Source organism: Schistocerca americana, chromosome 4, assembly GCF_021461395.2.
Source record: "Schistocerca americana isolate TAMUIC-IGC-003095 chromosome 4, iqSchAmer2.1, whole genome shotgun sequence".
Classification (NCBI taxonomy): domain Eukaryota; kingdom Metazoa; phylum Arthropoda; class Insecta; order Orthoptera; family Acrididae; genus Schistocerca; species Schistocerca americana.
In genome coordinates, this window is record NC_060122.1 from 801,274,064 (window position 1) to 801,299,772 (window position 25,709).

General features: G+C 43.0%; 1 protein-coding gene across 4 annotated transcripts in view; it reads left to right on the forward strand.

The window, feature by feature from the left end:
• The window catches only part of LOC124612722 (ras-specific guanine nucleotide-releasing factor RalGPS2), a 363,977-nt gene that overhangs the window by 189,661 nt on the left and 148,607 nt on the right, over nt 1-25,709 (forward strand). For 3 of the 4 annotated variants that reach the window (XM_047141084.1, XM_047141080.1, XM_047141081.1), the window contains one exon: nt 23,131-23,218. Coding sequence is in view for 2 of the 4 variants with exons in the window: in XM_047141080.1 (XP_046997036.1) it covers nt 23,131-23,218 (88 nt within the window). In the remaining 2 variants the exon portion in view is untranslated. Of the gene's footprint in view, nt 1-23,130; nt 23,219-24,328; nt 24,454-25,709 lie in introns of those variants that run through there. The other variant, XM_047141083.1, reaches the window with a different exon arrangement.

The window sequence follows — 25,709 nt, forward strand, 5'->3', positions numbered from 1 at the left end:
GTGATTTATCTTCGGCGTTTCTACCTTCGTCTCGATCATTACCGCACAAACGTCATCTTCAGTCTCTAGCGACGACGTTTCTGCTTTGTTAACCCTTTATTTACTGGTGCAACAGCCGGTAAAGCAACAGGCGTTTGGAAGAAACTGAATTGTTTCCCGCTTTAAAGTACCTCTCACCAATGTGACGAAATGTATTAGCGTAAATTTATTGCTTGTTAGTGTCTTCCACTATTACTGTAATATTTTAGTAAGTAGTTAAGATGAAACTTGATGACAATTTGAATGTTTATACTTGTAGTTGGCGTCAGTATCCAGAAGTTGCGATATCTGTATAACCCTGATAAAACAGTAGGTCCAGTGTTTTTCCATGGGAATAGACTGAACTATTTTAACTTACTTTTCATATATCTGCCGTTTATTCCACTTCATGTTGTTCAATAAGCAAAAAATAGCAATTGCACTTTACATTCAGTTAGTTTAGAGACTTAATTTGTGCTCATCCTCACTGTCGAAACATTAGTGGCACCTGTTGCAGCGAAAGTACTATGCATATCAATTATGCTTCGTTCTAGGAGTAACCAGAACATTCTATGAGTCAAAATAACAGTTTATGAACTTCCGTTCTTAAAATTTGAAATAATTACGAAATATTCAATGTTTATCATAAATAGGAAATCTTTGCAGTTACTATCAAAGTAAAAGGTATTTATGAATGTAACAAAATCAATTACATATCTTTAAAAGTTAGAGCCGACCTCGGTGGCCGAGCGGTTTTGGGCGCTTCAGTCCGGAACCGCGCGACTGCTACGGTCGCAGGTTCGAATCCTGTCTCGGGCATGGATGTGTGTGATGTCCTTAGGTTAGTTAGGTTTAAGCAGTTCTAAGTTGTAGGGGACTGATGACCTCAGATGTTAAGTCCCATAGTGCTCAGAGCCATCTTTCAAAGTTATGAATGTTACGCCACGACATTAATGTAACACAATATCGATTGGTTAAGTTAATTAAAAATATCGTTGACATTTTTCATGAATTATGTTAAAATAGGGTTGTGTTCCACAAGCTTTTTGTGACTTGTTAAGAAAAATAATTTTAGTGGTATAAGCCGGTGGCGTATGGAACCATCGATTTGTAATCGGTAAGTCCAAAAAGATGAATCAGATTCTTCACAATTGAAAGTTGATGTGAAAAATGTTTAAAAACCAAATGGTATCGTAGACGTCCACAATCAACAGAAATTGTGAAAGATCCTGCCTTACTACGCCACATGCGTATGGAAGGGTACCAGATACTACACACATTTCAACATCATAATTCAGCTGGACGGACGCCGTTATCTTTTGGCGTTCCCCCATCTTCTTCCCAACAGAGGAATCCCACGATTCACGAGTCATTATCACAATCCGAGGTCGCAGCTGCGCAGAATCCTTGCCCCTTGTTATCACGAATTCGTCAGAGGTCTCGTCTCTTCCCGGAATAAACATTTGTATAGCGTGAACAAGAGCCACTTTCAGGAAACATCAGAATGAGCGTATTTTTTTTTTTAGACATTCCGTAACACCGTGTGATGATACAATTTTATAACGAAATATTCTCACACAATGGGCGTACACCTAAGGGAACAAGTGACTGTGTTGTAAGCGACATTCCTTTATCGTGTTTTTAAGCCTCGGGCCACGCACGATGCTCAAAAATGCAATAGAATAATCACTTAAGCTGTTCTCGTTACTAAATTGTGGCACTTGTTTAGCAAAAATTGATACAGAGTGATGAAATTACGTTGCTCATATCTGAAAAACATTTCTCTCTTGGCAGAACACGCTTACTGTACTTGAAGGACAGTGGATTTCTCGTGTTTCAAATGAACGTGGCGTTTTCTGTTCCTGCGTATTGACTGTGTGATTACCGATTAAGCATGCTAATTGGATTCCTACAGGAATAAATGAACTCACGGGTGATTTCCCGCGGCTTTCTCCCCATTGTCGTGACATACTGGCGAAAGTAATTTATTGACATGGTGCATACAGTGGATTAATCGTGAAACAAGTATTCACAACGTTCTTATAGTCTTTAAATTTCAGAATGATTGTTCACGGTTTCTAAAATAACAAGACAATGTTTGGAAGCAGGTTCTCTTCTTGGCGTACGGTCTCTAAGTTAGAAATGTCATCTTAGCGAAATAATAACTATCTTAGCATGCTGGCGATAACCGAATAACACGTGAAATTACCTGCTGTGAAATTACAAACTTGAATGAGAGAATCGATGATTCTGTTCTTTCTGTATTGTTTGATGTTGGTTCCTTCGTTGTGGCTGCGAGCTTTTATAAGCTTTCGTTAGCCACTGCTGCAGAGGATCTCACTTCGGCAACTGTTGCTATACGTTTTTTTCCCCTTTTGCTGTTCATTCTTTTTCATATACTGTCGTAGAATACAAACAAAGGAATTAAAACTTGGAAAGTTTCCCATTTTTAATGAAATAATTCTTTCCCCAGGTGGAAGGCTGCAACTTCTGAAAGTGTAATTACGAAAAGCGCCACTGAATAATAAATTCCAGTGTGCAGTGTGATCTCTGTTGAAGTACAGCAAAAAACCGGGGTTAATCTGGACTCGAGACTGCACGGATTAAGAAGTAAATAAATAAACCACATCGCCATAAACCAACATCCACATATTCATTTACAAAACATGCCACCTGTTGCATTTGAAAGCCAACTGCTTTACTCGGGCATTACTCGCCGGAAACAACGGGTTGGAAATCGACCGTTAGCTCCTAGGAAAAGGACTAGGCGGAAGTATAGACAGCAAATTGACCGCGAACATTAGAATGGCAGTGTGTCTCGTTTTCACCTGAAGGTTAAATGAGGAACAATGGAAAAGTATTTCAGGGATATCCGACAGTGGGGTTGGGGCCTCGTTTCCCACCGGAAAAACATGAGCGACTGTGTAATAGGGTACTGTAAACGAAAGTATTTGCTCTGCGCGTAACTGAATACTTCAGGCGTATTTATATTTTGTTTTCATTTTTCAAAAGTCGTCGAAGTATACAAGTATAATGGACAAACCTGAAACCAGCACTCCAATAACCGGGAACTTACTGTATTCAGGAACATTCGCCTTTTTCATTTTGTCATGAGAAGGCTGTGGTGGACGGCGGAGGCGTATCTGACGCGTCTACAGCAACAGCTCGGTAGTCCCTGTACTGCTATCACTTTCCTGGTAACAAATCGTGTGCACTGAGAGAAACGGCGCTTCCTTTGATGCGGTTTCAAGTGACAGTCCGTTCTCGCTGGGTCATTCACATTAGTAAAACTGTGCCGTAACGTTGCTGTTACATGTGCCTGCTTTTTAGGCTAAAGGTTTAGCAGTAGCATATGGCTTCGCTTGCCTTGGAAGTAGCTTAGAGGAGGATGTCCATTGTTTTGTTAATCGGTTCAGTGAATAAAGAAATAGTTAGGCTCATATAAAGTTGACCAACACAGCATGAGCGAAACGGGAAACAGTATCAAGTCGAAGTCATTGGATTTGTGAACTTCAACTCGTGAATGCTGTAAAAGTGAGTAAACTGGCCACTTAGTTTTTTAAAAATGTCCGTTGACCGACAAATTCAAACGTAAAATGAGCTGTGAGTATTTTTTTTTTATCGACGATGAAGTCATTGGGTATGAAACACTGTATCAGTTTTTGAAGAGCAGAGTGGAAACACTGTCAGTGACATGCGATTGCTGTCTTTCTCGGCGTATTCTGTCTTCGCCAGAAGATGATGGGTACGAAGCTTATCGAAACGTTGCGACAAGACGACGCCACCACTCGGCTGATAACCCGAGAAGAATTAATCACTGTCAGTGACTGTAGCAATTGACCATAATCATCCTAAATAGTATTTGTTCCTATTTTCACTCCCCTACACCCATGCACTGTTCAACGGCTTGCAGAGTATAATTGTAGATTAGAAGCAGGTTTTCACAAGTTTGGGAACAGAATATGAGAACACAGTAGAGGGGATGCGGAACTGGCGAGAGTCCGACGGCCATTGCTTCCGTAAAAGGCTGTGTCAGTCATCTAGTTGCTGCCTACCGAGCCAAGTAATCCTCTCAAGCCAAAGTAAATGTCTCTACACTACTTCGTAGCATGACGCCAGTTAAAGGAACATAAAACATAATCGTCATTAAGTGTCCCAGACAGGTATCTCATGGCAGATGGGGCTAAATGGAGAGGATGTCAACTACAATAGCTGATAAGAATGTCTGACTATTGATTCATACAGTACCCTCTAGACTTCAGCGTCCAATCCCATATAATTTCCTCGTCTAGTAGATTAATGATTGAAAAGTCTAATGTTCGATGTGCACCGAATAAGAGCGACTGTCACAAGCTTGTTGTTTTGACGGACATAGAAGGAAGCAGTGGTGTACACTTAACGTGGTGGAACGTGATACTACAAACGGACAAAAAACTTGAGTGTAGCATTGAACAGCTAAATAATCTGTCGCTCAATAGCACTAGACCATTAGATGTATCTTTGATTCCCAACTGCTTTGTGTTTCCGCATATCCTGACTTATTAATGTGTGCCGCACGACATGAAACTTCTGCTGGTGCCGCCGCTACCGACTCCTCTATCGCGTCGCTGGATTAATAGGACCGATTTTTATCACAAGCGACTGCTGTGGGACTCGCAATCTATCACTTCCTCTACTGAGCCTCCGGTAGGCACGTTTGGAAGGTGAGAGTCCTAGGTTTCCCTGCGTGTGACTTCGTTTTAGAATACTCTCTGGTATTAGTCAGGTAACTTCGTCCAGATTTGGCGTTCTCTCCTGTCAGTCATCAAGGCCACTAGTAGATAGCGACAAGTCATCTTGCCGAAATATCGCAAGATATGCACAAAGACGACTCTACCCTGCAGTATACCTGAGAGCAGTTCTAAATGTTCATAAAGGGGTTCTGGTGAGCCTGTTTTAAATCTGGTGCCGGATTACTCAGCTCAGACTTACCCGTTCTGGAACGCAGTTTAGACACCTGGCGCAATGGCCAAGCATAAGATACCGCCACAAATCTAGTACGGACTGACCATAATGCACTATTTGTGGTGAAGCTCCACTGAGCTGCTAGTGTGACGTCACCTGGGAATGGATGTATCAGCCAAACGAAGAGAACTGAGGGGGGGAAAAAATGGAATGAGGAAAGATGACTGATCCGTAACTGCGATCATTACGTCAGAAAGTTTTCACAGTGGTTAGATGGTCAAGTTACATGTGACTAGGTCTGCTGTTGGCGAAGTTATTGTGTCGGGGAATACTCAGAAGCGCACTAAATACACTGCAGTGACATTAATGTGACCACTTGACAAGACTTTGGCAGCGCGGACCACTGCGAGGGATGCCGAAGTGTCAACGAGGTTCTGCAACGCACCGATAGGGATGTGGAGCCATGCGGACTTCAGTGTCATGGCCAGCTGCGCTCGGTTTCTCGGTTCAGGAACCATTTAGTGAACAGCCAGATCTACGTGGTTCCGTAGGTTATCGATTGGGTTTTAATCCGGGGTGTATGGTCGCCAGGGGAGTACGGTAAACTCATGCTGATGCTCCTCGAACGACGTACATTACGAATTGTGTGATACGTTGCACTGTCTCGCTGGTAGAGGCCATCGGGCTGAGGAAAACAAACTGCGTGTATGGGTGGTCATGAATAGATGCACACTTGTGTTGGTCCACTGTGCGTTCCATAATGACAAGATCACCCTCGGAGTGCCACGAAAACATTCTCCAGATCTTTACGCTCCCTGCTCCGGCCTGGAATCTTCAAACGTTTGTTGGAAGGTGTTCGCTTTCAGACGTTTCACGCCGCACACACCAACAGCCATCTGTCCGCTGGAGCATAAAAGTGATTCATCTGTAAAGGCCACTTTTCACCACTCAGTGAACGTGCAGTTGCGATATTGGCGTGTAAATTCCAGCCTTGGTTCCCAGTGAACAGCTGGCAACGTCAAACTGGCGCCTGCTGCAGAGGTTCATACGCGACAACCTCCACTCAACGGTCGCTGAGGAGAGACTGTTGGTAGCTCCCTGGTGCGGTCAGTGGCTCACCAGTTGCACGTCAGTTAGCCCGTTCACATCTCCGCAGCCGTCGTTAAGCCAGGTCACCCAAGGCCCGTGTTGCACCACAGGTGCCTTGGCGCCCGTTTTGTATAGAGCCATTTTGCCGTGCAAGGTATATGTACTTTACCACGGCGTCACGCGAGTAGTTTATAAACTTGGTCATTACGAAGTGCTTCCACCCGTGACACGAAAGCCAATGATGCCCTATTGGACGTCAGGTACTCGTAAATCACTTCATTTACACATTGCGCCCATGACTGCACTGTTTTCTGTGTCCCCCAGACACGCTTTATATAACCTCCGCTGCTAGTGCTGTCGCTTACCGTCTGTGATTGGTTATTGCACGCTGACGTCCAACATTGGCGGTGGTGACATGAATGTGACTTGGGCCGTGTTTAATCACAGCTTCACACAATACATTTACTGACAGACTAAAAAGTCTATAAAAAGCACTCTACGAATTGATCGTCGAAAATCATTAGTAAACTAATGCGGAGCATTTCCCATCTAGCTGTGATTTTCTCAGTGAGAAAACGACGTAACGTGAGTCAGTAGTACCGACCATTGTTGGACTGGAGCTCGTAAATTACTGTTTGTAAAAACAACTAATTGGCGTCTGTAGGAGTATTACACACGAAGCTGTAACAGGACTGCAGAGCAGTGCAAGATGATTGTGTAACGTGACCAGTCAATACTAGGCATGCCACTCAGATGGGTGTGTTTGTATACCTTTCGCAAGTGTGGCTAAATGAGTATAATTTAGCGTAAATGAAGTTTCGGAGTGATGATGCGATAGGCTGGTTGCGATTTCCTGGACTGGACTTGGTCAGGTAGTTTTGATCAATGACAAAATGGATGTAAGTGTTTATGAACATGTTTTTAACGATTTTGCCTAGAAGCTGAACCACGTCGGTAACAACTGTTGTACATCTTGTCAGCTGTACATCTTCTCTGAGAAGATTCGTGGCGAGGTGAGAGATTGGGGTTACAGAATCGAAAGGAGCCAATCAACATCGACCAGTAGTGACTGGTTCCTAGTCGCTTCCAGCTTCAGCTAACAGACGACGCTGTATTCAGTGTATTTAATTCTATGAATGAAGAAGTGGCACGCAGCGTTTATGATCAGTGAAATGTTACGAGAATGGGGTATGAAATCGTTTTTATTGACATTTTAGATGCATTAAACATAGTGTTTTCTGCTCGCTAAAGTTGGTAGTGGCTGGAAAGCTCTCAATACCGATCAGTATCGTTCTGTTTCCATCAATTTAGATACTTCAGTGAGCCTTCATATACAGTAGAACGTGGCAGAACAACAGAAATATGACGCAAACTAACTTTCTCCTTTCCTCAAGCCACGGAATTCTTTGTTCAGTAGTTCGTTGGATGAAAACACCTTCCATTGTACTCAGAGAAACTCGTGTTAACAGAATCCTTGTGAGAAGCAGTAGGCCATTATAACAAAGTAATCCTACATTTCGGTCCATAGAGATGTATTTTAAACGCAGGTAGAATAACAGCAGCAAGTATTTTTTCTGGATTGAATGGAGGTACTTCACTCGACTTTTAATTAGGATGAGGTGGTTGAGTAACTGCAGAAATACCGCTTCGCCAACTGGTGGTGGCGCGGTGAGAAGCCAGACCTTGAAGCTTCACAAACTTACTTTCTTCAAGCAATTGTTCGCTCGCTTTTGTCAGACAGATGAGCTCAAGTGGGTGCGCGGCGGCAGAAGCTGGCCAGATGCCTCCTACCGCCGCGCCGGCAGGCTGTTCCCTCAGACAGTGCCGGTATTGTCCCACACCACGTAGCCTGAGTTCCACTGTGGACGGCAGCCTTGCGTAACTATGTGGGATTTACGTGCTAACCCCACCTCTTAAACTAGGGACTCCATGCCCGTGAGAATTTCGCCTCTGTACCCTTAGCTTTTGTATAAGAGATACTGCTGAAGTATCTAGACAGAGCTGCAGAATTTTCAGAACTGTATATTAAAAAATACGAGGGGCGTTTGAAAAGTCAGTGGAAAGACCGAGAGATGGCACCACCGGTGGTATCGAGGGCATGTTTAGTTAATAGCATCTTTGGAAAGAACGCACATCAAGTTTAGGCCATATTGGTCCATTTCTTTGTGTTTGGTATTCGTGTGAAACAAGGAAGTCGAGTGATTGTCAAAAAATGGACGAAAAAGAATTTCGTGTGTTAATTAAACATTACTTTCTGAAAGGCAAAACGCCTCAGGAGACTAAAGAGAAGCTTGATAAACATTACGGTGACTCTGCACCTTCGATTAGAACAGTTTATAAGTGGTTTCAAAATTTTCGGAGTGTCCATATGGGCACAAGTGATGCTGAACGTTCTGGACGCCCTGTGGAGGTTGTGACTCCAGAAATCCTTGATAAAATCCATGATATGCTCATGGATGACAGAAGAGTTACGGTGCGTGAGATTGCTAGTGCTGTGGGCATCTCGAATGAACGGATACATAATATTTTGCATAAAGATTTGGACATGAGAAAGCTATCCGCAAGATGGGTTCCGCGATTGCTCACGCTTGACCAAAAACGGAATCGTGTTAAGTGTTGCAAGGATTGTTTGCAGCTGTTCAGGAAGAATATTCAGGACTTTAAGCGTTCTTTCGTCGCTGTGGATGAAACACGGATACATTACTATACTCCTGAGACCCAACAACAATCTAAACAATGGGTTACCAAGGGAGAATCTGCACCAAAAAAGGCGAAGACTATTCCTTCGGCCGGAAAGGTTATGGCGACTGTCTTTTGGGATTCGCAAGGGATAATCCTCATCGAATTTCTGGAAAAGGGTAAAACTATTACAGGTGCATATTATTCATCGTTATTGGACTGTTTGAAAACCGAGCTGCAAGAAAAACGCCGGCGATTGGACAGCAAAAACGTCCTTTTTCGTCACGACAATGCACCAGCACACATCAGCAGTTGTGGTCGCAAAATTATTGAAAATAGGATTCAAACTCGTTTCACATTCCCCCTATTCTCCAGACTTGGCTCCTTCGGACTACTGTTTGTTCCCCAGTTTGAAGAAATGGCTGGCGGGACAAAGATTTTATTCAAACGAGGAGGTGATTGCAGCAACTACTATCTATTTTGCAGACTTGGACAATTCCTATTATTCGCAAGGAATCAACAAATTAGAACAGAGTTGGACGAAGTGTAGAAGTCTACAAGGAGACTATGTCGAAAAATAAGAGGTTTACCCCAAACACGTAAGTAGGTTTTATTTTTGCACGGACTTTTCGAACGCCCCTCGTACCTTCATGATTCAATACAGTAGTGGTGCAGTCCGTTAACTCTAACTGTCGAAGGAAAGTAAGGAACCGTTGAATTTTTCTTGGACCAAGCGTACTGTAATCAAAGGTTTTGAGGAGGATACGAGAACAGCGGAGGTCTGAAGAACTAGTACCTCTATGATATGATTGATTATTGCAAAATTTACTGAAGAGAACCGATTTAGAGTAATCGAATGGTAGAGATCTCTTGTAGGAACGCATTATACGTATTTGAGATTTTTCTTCTTTTTTTTACCGTGGCTTGGGACTCCTAAGGTGCACATAATATTTGTAAGAAAGCATAGGTGCAATGCATTGTTCTTATGCTTTCTTATTGAAAGCCAGTGAGGTCTTTTGTCGAAGGCGGTTGGCAGCTGTTACACACTTGAATGCTCTTAGAGTGAAGTGAGACAGTGTAGGTGCGCACAGAAAGGTTGAGAAACACGCACAATGTCTTCTATCTGATAGGCATCGAATTTAATGTTGCCTTGTTGCTGTTTCTGTACTCATCGGTTTTACAATTTTCTGCAACTGTTTTGTACATATTCGTAAAAGCGCCTTACTAATTAAAAATAAGGCGGGAGAAGAGGATTAACCCGCCACTGCTTTCATTTTTGGTTCCATTTTTAGTAATTTTGGTACCTAAATAGAACCTGTAAAAAGGAAAAATGCATTAGTATCTCAAGGAGTATCCTTACTGAAGACTTTATAATCATTGCTATCTCAGACTCTGTAACATACAAATGAACACACACACTTCAAAGACATTTTTCTGCTCTGCGTGATGTTTAGTAATGTGTCAACTTAAACTAGTAGGCGCAGGACTTCGCCCGTAACCCAGCAAAGCATAACTCTTGTTAAGTCAGCAAATGCATTAGGCGTTTGGTGGAAGTTTTGTGGCATGTCACAGTGCCAAGGTAATTAATTGCACCTACTTTCGGAAAATATTTTTTAAGAGGCACATGGTTGTGAAAGCTGCTTTACTAGCTGTTCAATGGCGGACACTCACATCATCACCACTGAGGAAAAAAAGGTAGAATGCAACCGGAGCTAAACCTTCTACAGTGCCAAGACTACTAGTCAAAGCAAACGAGACAGAGTTTATCTTTCTGATGAGAAAGTTATTTTTTTATACTTCGTTTTCCTTCTAACTCGCTGTTATTGGGAATTTGAATCCAGGTGTCAGCCTACATCCTTAGTTTCATTTCGAAAACACCAGTTAAGGGCCATGATGAACTCTGTGATCCATCCGAAGTCCAGCAACTATCTCGTTTGTCATTATTTAAGATCGTCAACAGCCCAATAACCAATGTGATGGTCTCATAACGTTTCATAGCTGTATTGTGGTGAAAATGATTCCCTCCAGTTACACACATACACACACACACACACACACACACACACACACACACACACACACACACACAGCTTCATAGCGACTGACGTACCTCGGCTAAGGGAGTGTATATTCGAAATCGAAGGTTTCTTCGCAAACTGGAGACACGCATAAACTTCAACAAAGTTATATCGCAGCTTAATTTCGTAGGAGCTTCCTGGACAATTTTGATTTCAAAGTATATCTCATAAATTAGCTCTTGTATGATTCCTAAGCTAGCGTTTTACTGGCTTTTTCTTTCACGGAGGGCAGTCAGATGGCTCCAAGGAAAGTTGTTGGTTTGTATTCAAATGCAAGAGGCGACATCACAAGCTGCGTGTCCCAGAAGAATTCTGACAAGCACTTTGAGGGCAAAGAATGAGGGATTGAAATGGACAGCAACAAGGAAAGATGCTGCAGATATAAGTTATGTGAAGTGCCCAGCAGTCACAAGGCGGAAACAGAAAATGTTCAGTTCGTGCTCCCGACAATAATAGGGCATTGTTACGTGTTATGAGATTCTTTCGGAAAAAACATGTTATGGAAACACTGATGCAAGAATTAACCGCCGGCCGAAGTGGCCGTGCGGTTAAAGGCGCTGCAGTCTGGAACCGCAAGACCGCTACGGTCGCAGGTTCGAATCCTGCCTCGGGCATGGATGTTTGTGATGTCCTTAGGTTAGTTAGGTTTAACTAGTTCTAAGTTCTAGGGGACTAATGACCTCAGAAGTTGAGTCCCATAGTGCTCAGAGCCATTTGAACCGTTTGAACCAAGAATTCACCGAATTACAGAGAAGACGACGCTGAGAATGAAATAATGTTAAGTCCGTTGCAGACAGATTCCAAAGTATAGAAGATTCTGAACCTAGAGAAACTGTGCCCCGAACACGGAAGTTTTGACAGAGTGATCACACACAAACTGATAGCTTTCCCAAACATTTGACACTGACAAATATTTCCGAAAGTAACCTCGTACGTGCTGTGTCCGTAACCATAGTCAGATCCTTTGCCACTAATCAATTAACCACTAGAACAGAATCGGGAAAACCAACAGCAAAACTAAAATCTAACTATTTCTCTGCCATGAAACTGTCTCGAACATATTGTTCGATCATGTGCTTAAAAGGGTACTGCAGAAGTTAACACCGTGTCAACTGGCAGTACATAATTTCATTTAACCATTTCGATGATTTTAGTAAGTATTAGTGAGGCGGAAATTCCCTTTCTGCTGTAGTTGACTGTAACAGGAAGCGAAGTGTATGAAGAATAGAAGTTGTTTTACAGGAGCGTTGCAAGGTTAGGGCGCCCACTGCCGGTGTACTTCTCTTGTTTTAGCATCCCGTCGACAGCGTTTGTTTCACATAAAGTATAAATGCTTTATTGTTGGACTAAGTGGAAAAACGACAAACGTAACTTTCTAAACGTTACTTAGCAAGGTGTTAAAAATAGACTATGTAATGACAGTCGCATCCATTTACCTGTTAAGTACTTATCTGTTGCATAATCAGGAGGCAATTTTACTTCTGTCTGAGCTACGAGGCGTTATGTCACATTGGAATCTACCACCATCCGTGTGTCGCATGACACAACGGCAGTGTTTGATCAGCAGCATGAACGCTTAAACGGCCCGTTGCATTAACGACAAAATCTGCATTAGACGGGAAACGAATCGCGTTTCAGAAAAAGTATTTCAGAGCACTTTCTAACCGACACACTACCAGGCTCGTCATAATGCTCAAATAAACGTTTCGTTATCTCTGCTTTTAATTTGACATCTGTGGCGATATGACGCACGGCTTGGCGTTCAATTTGACGCACGACTTGCTCTGTAATTTATTTGATTCTAATCTTGAGAATTTGTAATAAATTCATATCGCCTAATGGAACACATCGAGTAGCTATGACACAATACGAATTCCCAGACGAAGCGATAGCAGCAAGACAATGGAATGCATTTATTTCAAGTTATTCTTCTTCCCTAATACTCAAATTTCGGTTCGTGTGCACTGTGACAACACAGTGAAAGTTTGCAAATAAAGTGTATCTTCACAAATACTGACAACGATGTTTTTTGGACCAAGCGCAAGGCGAGCTGTTTGCGATCCGCCACAGCCCGGTTCTTCGAAGCAAAATCCCAGGGAGCCGAAAGTGGGGCTAATGTCTCCAATTGAGAATATTTGTTTTACAACGAAGGGAAACCATGGAGCAATGTTCATGTAAATAATTAAAATTGTGCGTAGAAAGCACTTGCGAGGGCTAGACAGTGCCCTCTGCAGTAACGTGATACATTTGTGCCGGACTCTATAGAAAAAATTTAAATATTGTTTTTCTTTGTCTGCCAGCGCAATTGTCGGTGTTCCTGACGTGGTTTGCTGTACCGTGGAAGTGCATTTTTATGGGGTGTAATGCTTACCTAACACACAAAAACACTGTGAAGAAAGGCGAACCTACGTGCAAAGCATACGTAGATTCAGGAAAAGCTTTTGATAATCTTGACTGTAATATGCTCTTCGGAAACATGAAGGTAACAGGGATAAAATATAGCGAGTGAAAGGTTATCTTGAACAGAAGCAAGACTGCTGTTATAAGAGTCGAAGTCCAAGAAAGGGAAGCAAAAGTTGAGACTGTTATCACTGAGCGAATTGTAAACGAAATGAAAGAGAAATTTGAAGAGGAAATCAAACATGAGGGAGAAAAAATTTAAAACAAAATGCCGTTTGTCGATGACATTTCTCCAGAGACGACAAAGGAATTGTGATATTAGTTGTACGGAATGGATAGTGTCTTGGAAAGACGTTGTGAGATTAGTATCAACAAATGTAAAGCAGTGGCAATGGAATGTAGTTGCATTAAATCAGGCTTTGCCGAGGGAATTAGATGGGGTACTAACACACTAAAGGTAGTCGACGAATTTTGCTCCTTGGGTGGGAAAATACTGACACGATGTCCGAAGTATGGATGATGTAAAATGAAAACCGGAAGCATCGCCGGCCGCGGTGGCCGTGCGGTTCTAGGCGCTGCAGTCCGGAACCGCGGGACTGCTCCGGTCGCAGGTTCGAATCCTGCCTCGGGCATGGATGTGGGTGATGTCCTTAGGTTAGTTAGGTTTAAGTAGTTCTAAGTTCTAGGGGACTGATGACCTCAGATGTTAAGTCCCATAGTGCTCAGAGCCATTTGAACCGGAAGCAGCAAGAAAAGCGTTTCTGAAGATGAGAAATTGGTTGACATAGAATACAGATTTAAGATTTAGGAAGTATTTTTCTGAGGGTATGTGTGTTTCGTGTAGCATTCTACACAAGTGAAACATGGACAATGAACAGTCAGACAAGAAGAGAATGGAGGCTTTTGAAATGCGGTGCTACAGAGGAATGATGATAATTAGTTGTAGAGATCGGGTAACTTATGCGTGGGGTGTGAATCGAATTGGGGAGGAAGGCGCTTTATGACTAAACTTTACTAAAGGAAAGGATTTGTTTATAGGACACATCATGAGGCTTGAAGGAATAGCCAGTTTGGTCATGTGGGGGGGGGGTATGGGGGCAGAAAGAGAGTTGCTGAGGGAGACATGGAGACCAAGGTAACGTGGGGGAGGGGGAGGGGGGAGAGAAAGAGTTGAAGGAGACGAAGGCTTGAGTTCAGTAAGCAGTAGACACGAAGAGGCTTGCACAAGATTGACTAGCATGGATCTGCGTCAGGAGGGCGACGACGTGAAAGGCGAGGGCCGAAGAGACGCACAGGCGGGACTCCGCACCGCCATGCTAGAGTCGGAGTTTAATGAACAGTTTTAATTAAAAGCACTTCAGATCGCGATAAATTATTTTAAATACTGGTTACAGATTTCTCAAACCAAGGCTCCGGCTGACGCGAGGAGCTAGTGCCCGGAGACACTGTGTAGTACCAACAGGTATTTTTCCGCGAACTGCTAGTTTCTTGTAGACCGAAACACGTAACCAGACTTAAAAATAAAATCTTAATAGAAAGCTCTCCAGATTGCAATTAATTTTTATGTATTATCGCTGTGTTCTATGAAGACGTCAAAATTATTAAAGACGAAGAACCCGAATGTGATAATTTTTGTAGCTGCGTTTCTACTTCTGTACTGCTATCTAACAGTGCTCGCTCTGGTATATTAGACTTCTGTGCACACCAGATACCACGTCTTCCGTTATCTGTACATTAACATGATTCCATCATCCAATGGAGATTTTGGAATTTCATCAGACGATATTCTATGAGTGAGGTACCTTCAGTAACCACTGAAGCCGAACTTCGTTAGTGTAGTATATTCTCTACGAGGACAACAAGAAAATTTGTTTAAAAGATATAGAGATTAGTGTTCTATTTGTCTTGTGTTGGCACATGCTGTGAGTAACATCAGTCAAGTATCAGACTGGTCCACCAAGTATATTGACCGAAAAACAATAGCAACACTAAAAAAAATTAATATAGAGTAATGAAATTTCGGTAATCATTTGTCCAGGTAACATGTTAAGTGATTAACATTGCAAGATTACAGGTGAATGTAAGCGCAAATGTTACATGCGGGTACATTAATAACAGGTGTAACCATCAGAATGTTTAATGCAAGCATACAAACGTGCTTCCATTGGACGAGGGTGAGTCAAATGAAAACATTAAATATTTTTTATTGTGCAGAAGTGGTACAAAGCTTTATAACTTTTCAACATAATTCCCCCCCCACCCTCAATGCAAATCCTGCAGTGCTTACAAAGTGCATAAATTCCTTTAGTAAAAAATTCTTTTGGTAGTCCGTTCAACCACTCGTGCACCGCGTGGCGTACCTCTTCATCAGAACGGAACTTCTTTCCTCCCATTGCGTCTTTGAGTGGTCCAAACACATGGAAATCACTTGCGGCAAGGTCTTTTGAGTATGGTGGATGAGGAAGACACTCAAAATGCAGGTCTGTGATCGTTGCAACTGTTGTACGGGCAGTGTGGGGCCTTGCATTGTCATGTTGCAAAAGGACACCGGCTGACAGCAATCCGCGTAGCTTTGATTTGATTGCAGGCCGCAGATGATTTTTTAGGAGATCTGTGCATGATGCACTGGTGACAGTGGTCCCTCTAGGCATTTAATGCTCCAAAATGACGCTTTTTTTCGTCCCAAAAGAGTGTCAGCATAACCTTCCTCTGCTGATGCTTCTGTTCGAAACTACTTTGGCTTTGGTGATGAGGAATGGCGCCATTCCTTGCTCGCGCTCTTCGTTTTCGGCTGGTGGAAGTGAACCCAGGTTTCGTCCCCAGTAACGATTCTTGCAAGGAATCCATCGCCTTTTCGTTCAAAGCGCCCAAAGAAGTTCTTCACAAGCATCAACACGTCGTTCTCTCATTTCAAGAGTCAGCTGCTGTGGCACCCATCTTGCAGACACTTTGTGAAACTGGAGCACATCATGCACAATGTGGTGTGCTGACCCATGAGTAATCTGTAAACGTGCTGCAATGTCATTCAGTGTCACTCGGCGGTTTTCCTTCACTATGGCTTCAACTACTGCAATGTTCTGTGGAGTCACAACACGTTGTGCCTGACCTGGACGAGGAGCATCTTCCACTGAAGTCGCACCATTTGCGAACTTCCTACTCCATTCGTAGACTTGCTGCTGAGACAAACATGCGTCACCGTACTGAACCTTCATTTGTCGATGAATTTCAATAGGTTTCACACCTTCACTACGCAAAAACCGAATAACAGAACGCTGTTCTTCCCTGGTGCAAGTAGCAAGTAGGGCGGATATCTTTATTCCGATACTGGGACGGTATGTGTGCATCTGCACTATGCTGCCACCTACAGGCCATTCTGCACGCTGCTTGTAGCGCGCTTACCAACTTAGAGGATAACTCCGCGAAATTTGGATTTGTTATTACAATTTTAAGGTTTTTATTTGACTCACCCTCTTATAGGTGTCGTGGGATGGAATTCCGTGCCTGTTCCACTTGGTCGGTCAATACAGGGACCGTTAATGCTGATAGCGAATGACGCTGGAGCTGCCGCCTGATGGTGATCTATACGTGCTCGATTGGAGACAGATATGCTGATCGAGAAGCCAAGACAACACGACGACACTCTGTGGAGCGTGTTGTGTTACAACAACGGTATGCGGGCGAGCGATTGCTGTTCAGGAACGGCAGCGCGAGAAGTCGAATCACCAGGTTGACGTACAAATTTGCAGTCAGGATGCATGGGACAACCACGGGTGTGCTCCTACTGTCATGCGAAATCGCACCGCAGACCATAACTCGAGGTGTAGGTGGGTCTAGAAAGCAGACAGTTCGGTTGCAGGCCCTCAGCTGGCCTCCTCCTAACAAATACACGTCCATCACTGTCACCGAGGCAGAACCAGATTTCATCCCAAAACACAACAGACCTCCAACCTGTCCTCCAGCGAGCTCTCGCTTGACGCCAGTGAAGCCGCAGATGGCGGTGGTGTGGGGTCAGTGGGATGCACGCCAGAGGGCGTGTGGCTCGGACCTAACGTTGACGTTACGGATTTGTAATACACTACTGGCCATTAAAATTGTTACACCACGAAGATGACGTGCTACAGACGTGAAATTTAACCGACAGCAAGAAGATGCTGTGATACGCAAATGATTAGCTTTTCAGAGCATTCACACACGGTTGGCGCCGTTGGCGACACCTACAACGTGCTGACATGAGGAAAGTTTCCAACCGATTTCTCATACACAAACAGCAGTTGACCGGCGTTGCCTGGTTAGACGTCGTTGTGATGCCTCGTGTAAGGAGGAGAAATGCGTACCATCACGTTTCCGACTTTCATAAAGGTCGGATTTTAGCCTATCGCGATTGCCGTTTATCGTATCGCGACATTGCTGCTCGCGTTGGTAGAGATCCAATGACTGTTAGCAGAATATGGAATCGGTGGGTTCAGGTGGGTAATACGGCACGCCGTGCTGGATCCCAACGGCCTCGCAGCAGTCGAGATGACAGGCATCTTATCCGCATGGCTGTAACGGATCGTGCAGCCACGTCTCGATCCCTGAGTCAACAGATGGGGACGTTTGCAAGACAACAACCATCTGCACGAACAGTTCGACGACGTTTGCAGCGGCGTGGAATATCAGCTCGTAGACCGCGGCTGCGGTTATCCTTGACGCTGCATCACAGACAGGAGCGCCTGCGATGGTGTACTCAACGACGAACCTGGGTGCACGAATGGCAAAACGTCATTTTCTCGGATGAATCCAGGTTCTGTTTACAGCATCATGATGGTCGCATCCGTGTTTGGCGACATCGCGGTGAACGCACATTGGAAGCGTGTATTCGTCATCGCCATACTGGCGTATCACCCGGCGTGATGGTATGGGGTGCCATTGGTTACATGTCTCGGTCATCTCTTGTTCGCATTGACGGCACTTTGAACAGTGGACGTTACATTTCAGATGTGTTACGACCCGTGGCTCTACTCTTCATTCGATCGCTTTGAAACCGTACATTTCAGCAGGATAATGCACGACCGCATGTTGTAGGTCCTGTACGGGCCTTTCTGGATACAGAAAATGTTCGACTGCTGCCCTGGCCAGCACATTCTACAGATCTCTCACGTCTGGTCATGGTGTCCGAGCACCTGGCTCGTCACAATACGCCAGTCACTACTCTTGATGAACTGTGGTATCGTGTTGAAGCTGCATGGGCAGCTGTATTTGTACACGCCATCCAAGCTCTGTTTGACTCAATCCCCAGGCGTATCTAGGCCGTTATTACGGCCAGAGGTGGTTTTTCTGGGTACTGATTTCTCAGGATCTATGCACCCAAATTGCGTGAAAATGTAATCACACGTCAGTCCTAGTATGATATATTTTTCCAATGGATACCCGTTTATCATCAGCAGTTCTTCTTGGTGTAGCAATTTTAATGGCCAGTAGTGTAGTCTGTTGTGTCACTGTGGTCTCAACTGTTGGTCGAATTGCTGCTGCAAGATGCAGTGCATTGTACCGGAACCATACGCCCAACAATATGGTCTTCCCTCTCGGTAGTGCCAAGTGGACGTCCGGAGCCCAGTCGTCATGTGACTGCATACTCGCGACCGCCACTGCTAGCAATCGCGTTAAGTGGCTACATTCCTGCCAAGTCTTCCTGCAGTATCGCAGAAGGAACTTCCAGTTTCTCGTAGAATATTACGCGACCTCTTTCAAACTCGGTGAAGTGTTAATGGCGTCTTTGTCACCTTAAAGGCATTCATGACAACGTTAACTCACCACGTCGAATCTCAAAGGTAACCAACGCTCACGTCCGTCACAGCGCGTATTTAAAGCAAACCTGATTTCCATCCTCATAGTGGCGCCACTAGCGCCACTCTTATGCGACTGGCGCGAAATTTGAAGAGACGCCATCTTTCAAGTGTGGAATCACATCTACCAGCTATCGTTCACGTCGCACAACTGCTTGTTATTGTGATTTTTTTCCGTCAGTGTACTTATTCAAAAAAAAGTTGTGATGTATACGTGTTGTCCAGAAGGATAAACTGAAATAATCTGCCACCATGAATTGTTCTTGTTGTTGTTGTTGTTGTTGTCTTCGGTCCCGAGAGTGGCTTGATGCAGCTCTCCATGCTACTCTATCCTGTGCAAGCTTCTTCATCTCCCAGTACCTACTGCAGCCTACGTCCTTCTGAATGTACTTAGTGTATTCATCTCTTGGCCTCCCTCTACGATTTTTACCCTCCACGCTGCCCTCCAATACTAAATTGGTGATCCCTCGATGTCTCAGAACATGTCCTACCAACCCACCCCTGGTTCTCGTCAAGTTCTGCCACAAGCTCGTTTTCTCCTAAATTCTATTTAATACCTCCTCATTAGTTATGTAATCTACCCATATAATGTTCACCATTCTTCTGTAGCACCACATTTCCAAAGCATCTATTCTCTTCTTGTCTAAACTGTTTATCGTCCATGTTTCGCTTCCATACATGGCTACACTCCATACAAATACTTTCAGAAACGACTTCCTGACATTTAAATCTATACTCGATGTTAACAAATTTTTCTTCTTCAGAAACTCTTCCCTTGCCATTGCCAGTCTACATTTTATATCCTCTCTACTTTGATCATCATCAGTTATTTTGCTCCCCAAATAGCAAATCTCCTTCACTACTTTAAGTGTCTCATTTCGTAATCTAATTCCCTCAGCATCACCCGACTTCATTCGACTACATTTCATTATCCTCGTTTTGCTTTTTTTGATGTTCATCTTATACCCACCTTTCAAGACAGTGCCCATTCCGTTCAACTGCTCTTCCAAGTCCTTTGCTGTCTCTGACAGAATTGGAATGTTATCGGCGAACCTCAAAGTTTTTATTTCTTCTCCATGGATTTTAATACCTAATCCGAACTTTTCTTTTGTTTCCTTTACGGCTTGTTCAGTATACAGATTGAATAACATCGGGGAGAGGCTACAACCCTGTCTCACTCCCTTCCCAACCACTGCTTCCCTTTCATACCCCTTGACTCTTACAACTGCCATCTGGTTTCTGTACAAATTGTAAATAGCCTTTCGCTCCCTGTATTTTACCCCTGCCACCTTCAGAGTTTGAAAGAGCGTATTCCAGTCAACATTGTCAAAAGCTTTCTCTAAGTCTACAAATGCTAGAAACGTAGGTTTGCCTTTCCTTAATCTTTCTTCTAAGATAAGTCGTAAGGTCAGTATTCTCTCACGTGTTCCACCAGTTCTACGGAATCCAAGCTGATCTTCCCCGAGGTCGGCTTCTATCAGTTTCTCCATTCGTCTGTAAAGAATTCGCGTTAGTATTTTGCAGCTGTGACTTATTAAATAGATAGTTCGTTAATTTTCACATCTGTCAACACCTGCTTTCTTTGGGATTGGAATTATTATATTCTTCCTGAAGTCTGAGGGTATTTCGCCTGTCTCATACATCTTGCTCACCAGATGGTAGAGTTTTGTCAGGACTGGCTCTCCCAAGGATGTCAGTAGTTCTACTGGAATGTTGTCTACTCCGCGAGCCTTGTTTCGATTTAGATATCTCAGTGCTCTGTCATACTCTTCACGCAGTATCATATCTCCCATTTCATCTTCATCTACATCCTCTTCCTTTTTTATAATATTGTCTTCAAAACATCGCCCTTGCAGGGACCCTCTATATACTCCCTCCACCTTTCTGCTTTTCCTTCTTTGCTTAGAACTGGGTTTCCATCTGAGCTCTTGATATTCATACAAGTGGCTCTCCTTTCTCCAAAGGTCTATTTAATTTTCCTGTAGGCAGTATCTATCTTACCGATAGTGAGATAAGCCTCTACATCCTTACATTTATCCTCTAGCCATCCCTGCTTAGCCATTTTGGACTCCCTGTCGATCTCATTTTTGAGACGTTTGTATTCCTTTTCGCCTGCTTCATTTACTGCATTTTTATATTTTCCCCTTTCATCAATTAAATTCAATATTTTTCTCTTATCCAAGGATTTCTACTAGCCGTCGACTTTTTACCAATTTGATCCTCCGCTGCCTTCACTATTTCATCCCTCAAAGCTACCAATTCTTCTTATGCTGTATTTCTTTCTCCCATTTCTGTCAATTGTTCCCTTATGCTCTCCCTGAAACTTGTACAACCTCTGGTTTAGTCAGTTTATCCAAGTCCCATCTCCTTAAATTGTCACCTTTTTGCAGTTTCTTCAGTTGTAATCTACAGTTCATAACCAATGGATTGTGGTCAGAGTCCACATCTGCCCCTGGAAATGTCTTACAATTTAAAACCTGGTTCCTAAATCTCTGTCTTACCATTATATAATCTATCTGATACCTTCTAGTATCTCCAGGGTTCTTCCATGTATACAACCTTCTTTCATGATTCTTGAACCAAGTGTTAGCTATGATTAAGTTATGCTCTGTGCATAATTCTACCAGGTGGCTTTCTCTTTCATTTCTTAACCCCAATCCATATTCACCTACTATGTTTCCTTCTCTCCCTTTTCCTACTCTCGAATTCCAGTCATTGATGACTATTAAATTTTCGTCTCCCTTCACTATCTGAATAATTGCTTGTATCTCCTCATACATTTTATCAATTTCTTCGTCGTCTGCAGAGCTAGTTGGCATATAAACTTGTACTACTGTAGTAGGCGTGGGCTTCGTGTCTATCTTGGCCACAATAATGCGTTTACTATGCTGTTTGTAGTTGCTTACCCGCACTCCTATTTTTTTATTCGTTATTAAACCTACTCCTGCATTACCCTTATTTGACTTTGTATTTATAAAACTATATTCACCTGACCAAAGGTCTTGTTCCTCCTGCCAGCGAACTTCACTAATTTCCACTGTATCTAACTTTAACCTATCCATTTCCCTTTTTAAATTTTCTAATCTACCTGCCCGATTAAAGGATCTGACATCCCACGCTCCGATCCGTAGAACGCCGGTTTTCTTTCTCCTGATAACGACGTCCTCTTGAGTAGTCCCCGCCCGGAGATCCTATTGGGGGACTATTTTACCTCCGGAATATTTTATCCAAGAGGACGCCATCTTCATTTAATCATACAATAAAGCTGCATGCCCTCGGGAAGAATTACGGCTGTAGTACCAGAACAGCAAGGCCATTTTGGTTATTGTTACAAGGCTAGATCAGTCAATCATCCAGACTGTTGCCCTTGCAACTACTGAAAAGGCTGCTGCCCCTCTTCGGGAACCACACGTTTGTCTGGCCTCTCAACAGATACCCCGCCTTTGTGGTTGCACCTACGGTACGGCTATCTGTATCGTTGAGGCACGCAAGCCTCCCCACCAACGGCAAGGTCCATGGTTCATGGGGGACCATGAATTATTTATTATTATTATTGTTATTATTATTATTATTTATGGCCGACAGTAATTGGAAGTAGGAGAATGTTCTGAAAGACAAGGCTCTTTCTTTTTCAGCAGTTAAACTGACGACTTAGCTCAAGTGGTGGAACACTTTATTCGTATGAACTCCCGCCCAAACTTTCTCAGATGAAAATGTCAAGAAAGGGCACAAAATGTTGTTGCACCACCGTCCATCAAACTCTTGTGAAACAGCTGGTGCCATACGGATGTAACAAAAAAAGACCATCACTTTTTAATTACCCTTGTAGCGTTTAATTCCGTCACAGCTTCTGAACAGTTCAAAAAATTCACTTGTCTGTTACAAGAATCTACAATGCATGATTGATTGACAACACAAGTAAATAGTAGCGTAGTCCAGATGACTGGGAGGTGAGTAAATGTTTATTCTGTCTGTTAGTGCTGTTGGTCACTAAGATATATGTGTAACCATTTAATTATGTATTATTGTTTACTGCTGTTATTTCTGAATTGCTATGCGCAAATTAACTAATATTGTTTCATTTTTTCACTCATCAGGCCGCAGGCAGTCAATTTGCAGCTTGGACGGACGAATTGCAGCCAAGAAACCATGTGGGAAGAAACAAACACAGCTGGAGGTTTCTAGGTACTTCATCAATTGTGTTAAACATTATGCAGTCTTTGCAATCTTCTTTCTTTCATCACTGTCATTGCCTGTGTGTCGCTCTCGCACAACGCTCCGATTACATACTTTTAACGTTTTAGTTCTACTGTTTTTACAGTCGTTGAGTACTGCTCTTCATTTTTAAATGTATCTACTTCCAACGTGTGATGATTTTCCAAATAGCCTGTCTTCATTTTCTGTCAGCGGGAGGACACCAGTAGTTCGAGGTACTTGTTTCATTTTAAGTCGACTAATCTGTACTTCGTAAGACAAACTGTTGTGACATTGTAGGAGAATTTGTGTGTCCATATGCCTAATCTACGCATGTGCGGTGGATGTGAAATGTTGGTCACCATATGTATTGTACTCTCTAGGATCTAACTCCATACTGTTGCCTCTGTTTTTTCTCTTTTTGTGGAAAGGCAGATGTTTAATACCTAGGTGACCAGCACAATACTTACAAATCACATTTTTAAAATTTTCACTAAATATAATAGTCGTTCTTTCGGATTTATGATTTACAGGCGTTCTTACACATTGAGCTTTGTTTTGGCATGTTAAATAAACATTTTCTACTTCACACTCGATATGTTGGTGGAGTAAGTTTTTGATGGCCACTTAGAAGTGTTGTATATCCACACCCTTTCGTGTAGGGATAGTGTGCAAAGTGGTAGTGCCATCTTTCAGTAGTCTCAGATTGTTTTGTTCTCGAAATCATGCAACTTTTACATGATAATGATTAGCAAAAGCTTTTCGGGAGAAGTACAGTCATCCCCTTGTTACCTCTTTTCAGAGATGTATGTATGACCTCTCCTAGTCCAGGGACATTAAAAAAAAAAAAAAACCTAGACATTACGATGTAATACTTGCGTGTTGTTTTACTGCCCCCTACGCTCTGAGGACGCCCACCCCCTCCCAAACAATACTCCGCTGCCCGTTCGGCTCGTCCGGCCAAACTGAGTGTCCCACGGACGTCACGCTTTTCCGAAGTGCGGTGCTGCGCATGCGCCGCCCGGGCTGCCTGTGATTACCCAGAAAGCCGGCGGCGGCGCGGCGGTTTGGCGTCGTGAACCACATGTCGCTGCCTGAACAGTTGCCGCTGGATTCGCGAGTGGGTAGCACGTGTAGGGTCTTCATACACACGAGGAGCGATAACCGGCCGTAAACATTGCGAACTGCGCGCACCGCCTTTTCTTCCTCAGCAGTTGTCTGCCCCGGTAAGTCTCGACATGAATCTGTGCGGATTTTGTGTGCACGTACTACTTGACATCTCGCTTCGTGGTTAAAAACATTTTTTCCCCTTTTTGCTTCCATTAAATTGAGCATCCTGAGCGAAATACCGAACAATTCAATCAAGAATACTAAAACCTAAATTCGTCACGATTCATTGTTGGTATAGTGGTTTCAGTTTTGAAAGAAAGCCGTATAAAACGCTTTAATTGATGTAAAGATTTCTGCTGGAGTAGGCACTTGTTGACGGGAAGCCCCATCAGTAAATGCCTAGCAATTTGGTATGTCAGTCTGAGGTTTCCTCTGGTGCTTCACGAAGCCCGTAAAGTGCGGGCTGAACATTTAGTGATGGAAATATTCAGACACAAACAACGCATTTATGCGTTGGTAGTAAATGTGCAGATGTTGGTCAGTTTACTTACTAGAGGCAGATGAATAATCCAAACGAAACTAAGTGTTATCACAGAGGCGTGCTGCGAAATTTTTTTTTTTTAACTTTTGAGACAACATGTTTATTCATAAATTAACAATATGAATTGTCTCAGCAGTGTTGCCGCTGCAGCAATAATCGCTCTTTGTCGGAACGAAAATTCTGGGAACTTATTAGCACAAAACATACGCGTTGATCATTTACACACACACACACACACACACACACACACACACAGCAGATTTCGGTAAGTTCTGTCACGTAATAATTTCAGGTGAGCGCCGTACAGGATGTCCCAGGAGAAATGGTCAGTTTTGCATACCTTAAGAGCTAGGAGCCTTGGTCGTCTCTGGTACTGTAATCTTTTCCACTGAAATCGTGCTCATTGCACGCGTTTTAGAGATCATGTTTACACTTCTTTGCTTCGAATGATCGTTCCTCTCATATCCTGAATGTTGACTCGCTGCATATTAGGTTTATTTTGAAACTGAAAGCTTATTTACGTTATTATTTTATCTGCAGGGGAGCATCATTTTTCATACCAATTCTGAAACATTTCATTTCGCCAAATATTTATTAGATGCCCGTTTGATAATGTAATTTTTGTTCAGTTTATGGAAAGGTGAAAATAGTCTTGAAACTGAACGAAAGGCTCATAAGCTTTGTATTATACGACCTTTTATTTATTTATTTGTTTATTAGCGCCCGTCTGATGAATTTCTTTAGTAGTAATGTTAATACAGGATTTTTTTTTTTTTTTTTTTTTTTTTTTTTTTTTTAGTTCGAGTAGTTTAATCTTGTTTCTCAGTGCGA